The 12,030-nt window shown below is 38.6% G+C and overlaps 1 protein-coding gene across 1 annotated transcript in view; it reads left to right on the top strand.

The window, feature by feature from the left end:
• Positions 1-952: 952 nt before the first annotated feature.
• The window catches only part of NEK11 (NIMA related kinase 11), a gene marked incomplete at both ends in the record, with an annotated part of 91,914 nt that continues 80,836 nt past the window's right edge, over positions 953-12,030 (top strand). Inside the window, one exon of the mRNA XM_084260660.1 lies at positions 953-1,122. Within this exon, the coding sequence (XP_084116786.1) occupies positions 953-1,122 (170 nt within the window). The remainder of the gene's footprint in view (positions 1,123-12,030) is intronic.

Below are 12,030 nucleotides of genomic sequence, written 5' to 3'. Positions count from 1 at the left end.
CAAAAGTGATACTAGGTGCAGTGAAACACCTTTCCTTTATCATTCCAGATGAGGGGGGCTGAGTAAACAGTTATTCTTAACTTATGTTCAGTTATTGAAAGCCAGGGAAAGAAACACTAGAGATTTGCAGAATTAGGGTGTCAGTTAGACATGAATTTCAACTCAAAGCTAAATTGTTAGAGAGGTTGGTCAAGAAAGAATCCTTACAGTGAAGGAGATATGAAGAACTTGTGGAAGAATTGGATTTTACTGACAGTTGTAGACTTGTGGATAGCCATGAAACTTAATTTGCAGAAGATATTAGTAGTGAATCACAAAGAAGCTGTGAGGTCAACAGTGAAAGAGGTGGTGAAATCTGAAGGGTAAATGAAAGAGCAGAGAAGACAGCTTTGTAGTTGTTTATGGGAGTGAACACAAATTATGGGTGGAGGTTTTCCTTCAGTATATATAAAAAAGAAATTTGTGTCCTAAATGAAGGTATTTTTGGTGTCAGGTACCATGGTGGTATGAAGACAGGTGGTGAGGAAGAGTGCTGTATCCAGGGCAACTGTCAAATGAAACGCAAGTGTGGTTGTCAAAAATCACTTGAACTTTTAAGTAAACTAATGTATAAGCACCTGCATTTCATTTCTCCTGTGTTACCAGTTCAGTGAATTAATTTATGGCTGATTTAGGGGAAGGCTGACTATGTCACACCCATGTTATCTGGAGCTTCTTTATCAAGCGTGCTGCCCACTAGCTGAGCAACTAATGATTCGACTTAATTTGTGTTTTGCTGGAAGCTGTGTGCTGTAAGCACTGTAAGATTTAAACAAAGATATTAATAAGAACAATACATTGACAGTATTTTTTCCCCTATTTTCCAAAGTGTTTCCCGTGAACATCCATGGAAGAGTAAAAGAGTTTGAAAGCTACCTTCCAGAGAAATTTGTGTAGTTCCTGTTACACAGAAATGCTGAAATTTCAAGAAACTGCTAAGCATGTTGCTGGTGCCAGATTTAATTCTGCTTGCTCAGGTGCTGTGATTGCAAGAAGGTACACTATTCACAGGAAACTCGGCAACGGAAGCTTCGGAAGTGTGTATCTGGTTTCTGATAGAAAAGCAAAACGAGGAGAAGAATTGTAAGTAACCTCTTCTATGCACGTTAAATAAAAAGGTTTGGAACACATTTCTTGCGTTGTAAGATGTTTTCTTTGCGTTTGTGTTTCACCTCTCAGTTTGGTGTCATGTCGTTGCCTCAGCTGTTTAGTGAGGACATAGGAGCAGAATTTATGCCAGCTCAGCATTCCAACTGAATCTGGTTTTGTTTAAAATAGTTCATCAGATCTACGTATCTTATTGTGCTTTTATTTAAGTCCTTTTCTTGTGCAAGGCTGAGTTGGAGGTAGGTAGAACATCCCAGACCTTTATCCCCATAGTGATGTACACCCCCAGAGTTTTGCAAGAAATAACAAAACCTGAAAAGATACGTGTCCCAATGTCACGCCTTGGGCAAGTCACTAATGTAAGATACACACTGTGGAAGAGACCCTTGTATTCACTCAGATCCAAGGGGAATTTTATCAATGTCCTGACAAGAAGCATGGCAAAGGTATATGCCAAGTTTCACAAATTTGCTCATCTTCTTTGTAGAAAAATTGTTTTTAAGGCTTTTTTATAATTTATCACTTCATAATTATGTCAATATATAGGTGTATACTTGAACTTTATGGGTTTTTTTGAGGTCTTTGTATTTTATAAACTTGGTCCTTGAAGTTCTTTCTTCAGAAAACTTACTCCAGTGCTGGGCATTGCCTTCCGTTCCATACTTATCTATGTTCATGAACATAATGGAAAAAAAAATGTGGGAAAAAAGAGAATCCTTAGTCTATTCAGGTCAGGCTACAGCAATACCTGGCTCTGCAATGCTTTGTTCAGTTATGCATGCCCATTAAAACATGAAACCTTTAAAAGCAGTGTGAAAATGTCAGATTTTCTGAATGTGTTTTAATGGACTTCCCTCTTTATTTCTGATTTCTTCTTTATGTACTGTAGGTAAGGGGGTTTTTTTGATAACACTTAATTGGATGCTTTCAGGAATTGATTCTCTAGTATTATATGGACTCAGACACTGTGCTGTGTCAATGTTCTATTTTTTTTTTTATAATTGAGTTGGCTACAGCTATAGAAATAGCTATAGAAATTCCAGTAAACACATCTCCATTTGCTGTATACCTATTTTTTTTTAAGAATTACCAGGAAATCTAGATTTATTTATTTATTTTAAAATTATTATTTTGCCTACCTGGATTTGGACAAGTCTCCTCAGTCTGGTCGATAAACCCCTTAGGATTCTGAAGCCACAAAGAGCAAAGAACGTTTCCAGGCTGTTGAAATTTTTTCTGTGTGTATTTGAAGTTGGGTGCCTGGGTAATGCTGGACCTCCTCTTACATTTAACAGTGTTTGTCTATTGGTTTGATATTTGCACCAGGTGAGATTTAAATGTGAGTATTTTTGGGCTTATCCAATAGAATTTGTCAGGCTTTCTTGTTTAAAGTCTGAGACATCTAATAAACATGCTTTTCAGGCACAAATACATTCTTCCCTTTAAATTTGGTTGTCTATTGGTTCTTATTGATGGACACATTAACGAGCAATTGTATGATAAAAGAGCTTTTTCTGATTAATTTGTGTCTCACTTTTGCTATTTATGACAATGCATTCTTGGCAATTTTGCTTTAATAAATGTGCAACCAAGACACAATTCTTTCACTGTTTTTTCTTCAACCTCAGTTTACAGCTGCTCAGCTCCTTGGATTAGGGTTAGAAGCTGCTACACTCTTAGCTTCTTCCAGCTGCCTTAGAAGACTTTTGAATCTCTCAGCCTCAACTAAAGTTTGCTACAAAAAAGTGCTTTAATGAAAACTTTCAGTAAAATCAAAGAAATACTTATTTTTCTGTTAAAATAATTTATCATGCCAGTAGGGTGAAAGGAACTATTGAGCTTGTAAGACCCTTCAGAATTTAGCTACTATTGAACTCATTCTTAGATTTACAGTACAGTGAAACCCTGTGTCTTCACATGTTTGCTGCTATAGCACAAGCTGTCAAACCTCAAAAATAAAAGGGGCAGGAGGAGGGAATGTGTGCTTTGTCTTTGAGTAATCTCTCCTTTTTCCTTTAGAAATTTTCTTTGTGAAATGCCTGCAGCATTTTGTGCCTGTGTTTTGTTAGGAATGGGGCTGAGTGTGTCCTTTGCCATCCTCAGGACAGAGGCTGAGTGTCAGAGGACATACTCTTTTTGTTCTATCTGTCTCTTTTTGTGACTACAATGATATTTAAGACGCCTGTGCTAACGCAACGTAGTTCATCCTTTCATCACTAGGGGGTACTTGCGCATCGCAGTTATTTCTTCATTCCTCAACTGCAGATTGAAGAGCCCATTCCCCCAACTTTCTATCACTTTCATGCTACTAGACGACAAAAATACTGGCCCACGTGAACGTGAAAGCCCAGGTGGCATGACGAGATAGTGCAGACACTTTCTTCTTTTTAAATATATTGGGGGGGGGGGCTAGATAGTGACATGTACTAGGAGTCAAGTTCTCAACACTGATTTCCAATTGGAAGATAATCTCTTATGGAACTGTAGTGATTACTGCTTCTGATGTGTTTTTCCTTGGGAAGCATATTATACTTTTGAATGGAAAAATGAGGTGATTGTGCTTCTTACTTAGAAAAAAACCCAAACCAGCTCTGAAAGCACTTGGGCAGGAAAAAGGAGAATGGGGCTGCTCAGGTCCCAGATGACCTCAGCAGAATTAGAAGTTTATTTTTTATTGCTTCAGAGATGATATAGAACATGCTTTCAGTGTATAAGCACTTGTCCACAAGGAAAAAGTAGCATTATGACAGATCTCTGAAACTGCTTCTGTAGTTGAATCTAGATTTTTCCTTTAAGATTGTTTACGAACAACATGGCATCTTTCTCAAAGCATATGGCATATTTACCATGCTACAGCTGAAAAGCTTCATGCACCAGGAGTTGGACTTGATGATCCTTATGGGTCCCTTCCAACTCAGTATATTCTGTGCTGAGACACATATATACAGCATGAACTCAGCCACAGGTAGTTTCCTAAAAACTGCTATAGTCTAAAGCACTGTGAAAGAGCATAGGACTAAGTTGTATGAAAACAAATTCCCAAGAAGAATGACATTTTGGATAGCAGTACAGAAGCTGTTCAGGGATATCTTTTTAACTTTTCCATTAGTGCAGTGCCTACAGAATGAGTTAATACAGAAAGTGACAGTGGTTATCGTGTCATTTCATGTATGCTCAGCAAAGCTTTTGCATTGTTTTAGAAATAATTTTTGGGCATGCCCTGTACTTTTGTTACCCCTGGAGTATCTTAACCGTGGTGAATGAAATATAAGGCACCTCCCAGTTGCTTCAGCTGGGAGGGAGAAGAAGGTTGACTATTTGGGGCATTCCTCGAGTTAATAGACTTGTTTGGCATAAAACCATCCACATAACTCAGGCCAGAAATGCTGTCCTCTCTTAGAAGGCCATGCCAGCTTCATGCTGATCTCCAGTTCTGTGTATGCATGGGATGAGGATTACTGACTTTCTCAGGTCATGCTAGATCAGACATTCAGTTTGGTATAGTTGAGTTGCCTACTCTATAAATAATAAGTGTATGAAATACTACAAGTATAGTAGCACAGATAGGTCTTTCACTTTAAGAGTCTCATAAGTGCTGCTTTGTATGACACATTCCTTGCCTGTTGCTTTAACTTCCTAATTCATATTTGTATGCAAATTGTATTTTCTGATAACTTTTTCTGTTTGTAGACCTATGTGATTTTCTATAGTTTTGACTTTTTGTTTTTTGTAACTCTGGAAACCATTTTTCTTCTAATTTTGTCTTCTAACCTGTCTCAGCTAGAAAATGATATACTGGTGTAAACAGCTGTCAGTTATACCCATAGCTAAACATCTGAGTGCCTAAGACAGAAAAATCCCTAGTCATATATCTTCTTGAGGGAATGAACTACGTTTTCATAGAATCATAGAATGGTCTGGGTTGGAAGGGACCCCAAGGATCATAGAGTTCCAACCCCCCTGTCCCAGGTAGGGCCACCAACCTCCAGGCTTGGAGAAATAATAGTTGTAAGTCCTCATATATTCGTAAGTAAGTTTTCATAGGTTCTACTCACATTTTAGTTTACTGACCAATAGCTTCTCTGCTTGTATTGTTTGTAGTTCATGTTTTTCCAAGGTATAATATCCAGAATAGGGAGAAAATTAAACCAGTGGTCAGTATTCAAGGGCAAGACGGTGCCACCATGGGTTTAGTTCAGTCTGGCTGTGAGATTTAAGAATCACATTTAACTCATTCTAAGACACCTGCTTTGAGTAGGCATGTCATTAATAACTTTTTCTGAGTTTCATAATGATGCCCTAAAAAGAAAAATGCAAGGTTTGTTGTTCAGATTTACGACTAGAGAAGGTGACATTTGTCTTCCATGTCAGTGTAGAAGGTTATGCTTTCTGCTTTACAGCTTCTGCAAGAGTTTTGATCCTGTTGGATCATTCTCATCAGATATGGCAGAGGGATAAACAGAGATAAAAGTTCCTACATCTTACATGAAAACAGCAGAGTAGAAATGAATGTCCTAAAGAACGGCCAAAACCTGGGAGACTTCACTACAAAAGTGAGCTCTCCTGTACTAGGCAACCCATACAGGAGAGGTATCATCAATTTCTCCCACTTTTGGAAGGAACTATGGTCAGAATTTATATCATCTTAGACCCTAAGGTCAGTTAAATGCAAAGGACATGTTTGTACAAAACCAAGCTGCTTAGTTCCAGTTGACACGGAACGGTTTGGTTTGTATGTTATTTGGCATTTTTCCTGTTAGATGGTTGCAAATCTGCTGGTTTTGAGCCAGGTGCTGTACATCCCTTAAAACTGAGATTGATTTGCTTAATGTTGACACTGTCTTTCCATCCTAGTGGTCTCTAAAACGAGCTCTGGCAAATCTTTATTTCAGATTGTAAACTGATTTAGCTAATAGGTACCTAGAGTTCAAATAAGGACTGGATACCCCAGCAAATATTTGCTGTGGTATTTTTAATCTCCTCCTGGGTTTTAGCTGGATTTAGACATGTTAGATGGGGATGCACATCACTAGTTACCCATTAGTGGAGCTGCACAAATTTTTAGAGGCTCTGGATTTAAGTCTTTTAAGGAGAAAAATTGCTGGATTTAATTATGTATTTTTGTTCATTTGCCTCTTTTGTAAAGTTCACCAGTAATGAATATGTACCTGAGAGTCATTTTTCTTTAAGTCTGTATAATTCAATGGTACTAGCAAAGGACAAACAGTGCTACTCAGTCACTTTTCTGGACCCATGTATGCGTGCTGTGGAATGCTGTCTATTTAGGACTCTTTGCATGCATTTAACACCTTTTCCTTTCTGGCATGTGGAAGCACTTTTCAGAACTATGAAGTATTTTTATCCTGTTTGCAAATGGACAATAAACAGGGAGGTTAAGCAGTTTGCCTCTGTTGATGCAGCGGGGATGTGGCATATGAGGAAATTAACTGGGCCATTACTTGTGAAATCATTCCTTGAGATCTTAACCTTGCTAAGTATTAGCAGAACCTCTTTTTGCACTGTAGGTGTTTGATCCTCATCTAGAGCCCAGTATTGTGGGGGCCCGTTCTATAGTTTGGAAACAAGCTGTTCTGTGTCTGGCAGGAAGGAAGCCTCATTTCTGTAGATTTGCATCCTCTGTCCCTTTACCTGCTAGAAGAAGCCCTAATTATTCACCACATATGTTATCACAACAATATTTTTAATGGATTGTTCCCTGTTTTCTTTTACTTCCTGTGACTATAGCTCCAGCTTCCCCCTTCCCTCTCATATCCCTCCAATATTTGTGTTTTCCTTCTATATTCCCTAATTAGGGGTTGGAAAAGAGACAGTATATGCACAGGTGAGAGGTTAGTTGTATATATACACTGGCGATTTGGCAGCTCAAACAACATGTAACTCTTGAGATCTGAGGGTCACTAAGACTCTTGCACTTCCTACTTAGATCATGAAATAAGGTCATCCTAAGATCCTTGAAATTGAGACTAGATGGTAACTCCCAAGGTTGGTTGCTAGACAGGTGATTTTTCATTTAGTACACAAAACTACTAAACTTAGGACAATTGGAAAAAATTTGAAATGCTGGTGGGACAATTAAACAATAAATTTTTTTGCAGCTCTCTGATGTACTTGATCTTTAATATCTACCTTCAGTTCCTTGCTAACAGATATGTACATTCTCTGAATCTTATTGATCTTGGTAGGAAACTCAACGCACACCTAGGTATGAATACAGCACCAATTTCATTGGAAAAGTTACAGGGAAATTTATTTATCAGCTCAGTAGTTATCAGGCCAGTACTGTCTTACAAAACTCTACCAGCTCAGTGATCTGCACAAATGCAATCTCTTAATGACAAAGAGAAGGAAGGCATATTCTGTCTGGGAAACAGTTTGTATGAATTTTTGTAAATGAAGGGTGAGTATATCCTATTTTTTTAATTGGTACATTCAGAGAAATTTACTAAAATTTACAAATTCTATTCAATATGAAGGACACATGCATGTTTTGGGTTTTTTTTTGTGTTTTTTGTTTGTTTTCTTTTTCTTCAGGTTATTCATTCACATATCATTTTGCAATATTTTATGTCCAGTTTTGAGGAGCTTGCTTTTTTTTTCTGGACATCATGGACCTAGATCTACCCAAAACAGTTAGGTATCTTGGCTTATGTAAAGAACGTAACAGGATTGTACCAGATTTTTACAGCAACCAGTAATATCCCCGCAGTCACTTCCATCCCAGTCCCCGTGAGTAGTTTATCAGTTAATTATAACAGTTAAAGAAAAAGTCTTTTAGAGATTTACATTCAGCAGCAGTCTTGAAGGACAGTGCTATCACTTATAGATAATGAGTGCCCTAATCAATTGTGCCAAGCAAAGCTCTGGGTTAAGCTTCACTAATTCATAACCATGCCTGGGCAAGGAGCTGCAGTACACAGTAGGCAGTAGGGACTTCGAGTTCATAAATATTCACGAGGTGCTTATAGGTCCCCGTGGTGGAAAGCACACGCTGGGAAGCGCCAGGCTTCCTGGTCTGCTCCTGTGTGTGGTAATTGTGGGGTGTCAGCTCAACTTCTGCGTCTGACTTGCATTATACCATTAATCCAGAGTCATGCTATGATTCCTTGGAAACTGTGCACTTAGCTGAATAATTTATCACATGACTTTCAATTATTTATGACTTCTTATAGCAAATGAAATAAAATCTAAATGGGGAAGAGTTTTGTAACTTATGAACATCCAAGCGACAATCAGGAGAATACTGTGTCATTAAATCCCTGCATTTGCTGCCTGTTTGTTTCTCTGAAGGTATTCCAGTTCATTAGACACTGGAATGATTAAAACAGTGACAAATGACTCCATGCTAGTTGTCGTGTGTTCATCAAATTGCGCTGGGGTTTTTTGTGTTGGTTTTTTTTTCTTTTTTTTTTTTTAATTTTGCTTCATTTAATGATAAAAAAACCCAGAGATTAAAACTAGACGTCATCAGGTCATTTTAGATTGGTGAGCAGATCTTCACGATCTCCTTGGAAACTGAACAAAGCTGTATTTCCTGTAGGACCTTGCTAACTGCTACTTATTTTTAAATAAGCTTTTCTTAGTGAACCAAACCATCGTTTCCTTAGTTAAGTCAAGTGTGCCTCTGCTTCTTCAGGTAAGGCTCAGGCTACCTGCTGCGTATCAGCTGAGCTGCCATCACTGCTAAGAATGCTAAGGTCATTCTTGGCCCCAAACAAGAGATGATAACGTTGACAGAAGGGGTCTTGCTGATGTAGCTAAAGCAGTTTAAGAAGTGAGCCTTCGCGAGCTTCCCACTTGAGTGGCTGAGCGTGACTTGTGCATTCTGTGAGCAAGACCTAGCCAAGTGTCAGAGTCCTTGCTGAAACCTCTGTAACTCTGCCTGATGCTCCTCTGCCTTAGCTGAAGGCATGAATCTGTAAATGCAGGTTGCAAGAGAGTGAAACAGCAAATGTTTTGTTTCATTCTTGGTAGGCAGTTGTAGCTGTGGCCAAAGTTGTTTCAGATTGTGTCTAGTGCAGGCCAATAGTGGTTTAGAGACTGGTTTGATAGCGCCAGGCTCATTCAAAGCAGCTCTCAGTGGAGTCATTTGTCACTGTTTTAATCATTCCAGTGAATTGGAATACCTTCAGAGAAGCAAACAGGCAGCAAACGCAGGGATTTAATGATACAGTAATCTCCTGACTGTCGCTTTTGTAAATGACAAAACTCTTCCACATTAGGCTTTTATTTCATTTGCTGCACGAAGTCATAAATAATTGAAAGTCACGTGACTCGCAGCCCAGCGTGGCACTGTGGGGTTCCTCACCAGCCTTTGGCATGTGGAGCTGCAGACCTACCTTGCAGCTGGAATGGGGCAGTGATGAAGTACCACACAGGTACAGAAGCAAGGTGCTACCATCGGAGCCTACTACAGCTCTGCATTCATCTCCCCAGTAAAGCTATGCTTACACACAGCAGCCACGAATCTATGGAAACACGTGTTGTTGCAGAGGGGTGTTCTGCTAAAATTGGTCAAACCACCAAATTGATGGCTGTAGCACAGATGAATCCAAGACATGGACCATCTCACACTGAAACAATTTATTTTGAACTCAGTGTAAGGAACTTGGGAAAGTCCCTGGGCTGGTAAGTCTCTAGTGGGCACTGCAGGGCAGCTTGGTATTGGGGCCCAGGTGTGAGATTTTATACTGCCCACGCTGGTGATGGAGTTGGTAATTTAAAGCTGCAACCATGTTGTAGGCCTTCGCACAAACAAGTCCTTTGTTACTGCTTCTAGTTCCCTCATTTTCAAAAAATGTAAAGCCTGATATTCTGTGCGTTCCTTGAAATCAAAGGGTGAGCACTCGGAACATCTCGGAACCTTTCATTCAGCTGGTTGCCTGTAAAACTCCTTGGCAGCCATGTCTGATACAACTTCCACATCTGCTCAGTCATCTTTTCGAGCTTTGGTGGTTGCATTGTGGTTTTGGTTTTTTTTTTTACCCCAGTCCTTTTAGTATGCCTTTCTTTGACTAAGTAGCCTACTTTTTCATTTTCAGTGGGATTTGGCTGTTTGACTGGAGCGTGTATTAACTAGGTCTTTAATTTCTGTGAGTGGGAGGCAGAATGCCTTAAAGAAAATACTGCTTGGGTTTACTCTAAAACTCATCCCCACGGAGCTGAGCTGGGAACTCGGTGCTACAGCACCCACCACATTGTGATCTTGTGTGCAGGCAGTGAGTGGTGCTGATGGTTAAGTTCATCGTTTTTCAAAGTGTTTGCAAGCATTATTTTCAACATTGAGCAGAGACTTGTGCTTAAGGCATCGGTGTCAAATTACTGGTTCTTTGAGGTGTATGGCAGAGACAGAATTTAATGATTTTGTAATTAAGCAAATGCCTTGAGATTGCTTCTGTCTCATTCATTTTGTTAGAACATGTTTGGTTTGTATGTGTATCTAAGCTAGCTTTAGGAAGGAAAAGGAGAGGTACAGTGTTATTACTTTAGGATATTTGAGTGTGCCTATCTGTTGTATCTTGTGACAGTTCACCCTTGTTGGCAAGGTGTTTTCTCTTAAGTCCTTTCTTCCACGCAGAATGAGCCTTCTGGCCTTTTGTTGCATTCAGTACATTGTGATGAGAAAACTGCTGCAGCAAGTGGAGTAAATTCTGGTTTTGCTGAACAGTCAGGGTATTTTTCCTTCTCTTTTTTTTCTGGTTGGGGTTTGGGTTTTTTGTTGCTTGGTTTTTGGGGGTTTTTTTTGCTTATAAGAGACATTAGTAAATGTAGTTCCTAGTTCACTGTGTCCCTTACATGTATGGTGTGCCCTTCATGTGTTCTAAAGTAACTTTTCAGTGTTGCTGGGCGGTTGCTTTGTTTTTGAATTGCTTGTGTTTCACTGATTTCTAAGACCACAATATCATACTTGGAAAGGCTAGAAAGTATTAAAAGATTTTTATCTGACAGTGGATGTTATACACAATTAATTTCCTCAGCATTGCTTGATTTCCTTTGCCTTTGATTGTAGACTACGTAGTAATAAGCTTTTGTAAAGCTATAAACTGTCCTTTAATCTTTATCTCCCCCCACGCCCCTTTTATACCATAGATAATTCAATGCATATCAGAAGTAAACATTGAAGGAGATGCCTGCTGGAAAGAGACATGTAGGAAGAGTGAGTTTTCTCATTAAAGTTGTGGTAATTAGTATTGAAATTACTTACGGGAATTAGTTCCTCTGAAGGGACAATATTGTTGACATAAATATCCTTGCAACATGGAAAGGAACATAATTCTGATTACAAATATATTTACATGCAAGAAAAAGCCAAATAAATTTTATATGAGGAAATATTTTTGTTGGATTTCTATGGAATTAATTCTTCTAGCAATTATTAGCTCATCTGTTTTCCCTTTGCAATTTCCTGTCTTCAAAAATGTCTGTTTTCTGTAAAAAAAACCAACCCACTAATAAAAATCAGGTGATGTGAGAGTCTTTCTTCAAAATTTCTAATTGAAACTAATTTCAAAATTTAAACTAGTTCTTCTACAAGCAGAATTCTTTTTGGCAGATCCTGTAACCCAAGGCTGCAAGTTGAAGAAATGTAACATGGCAATTGTGAGAGGTTTAATCATATTATAATGCTTGAAAACAAAATGCTGTTTTCAAGCTTTAGTTCTCCACTGATATTTCTTTTTTTTCTGAAAGGGAACATTAATTAGCAGAGAGCAGATAATAGTGAGATATATCCAGTATATGTAATGAAATGGCAATGGAGAAATGCCTGGTTTAGATTGTGTGATGGAATTAAGTCTTCAAAGATACAGAGAATAAACAAATTCTCCAGTCCTTGTCACATTTCTTTCTCAAATTCCGTTTCGTTAG

Source organism: Gallinula chloropus, assembly GCF_964237585.1.
Source record: "Gallinula chloropus genome assembly, chromosome: 2".
Lineage (NCBI taxonomy): Eukaryota > Metazoa > Chordata > Aves > Gruiformes > Rallidae > Gallinula > Gallinula chloropus.
Note: the sequence above shows the minus strand (reverse complement) of the source record. Positions and strands in the feature narration are given on the sequence as shown.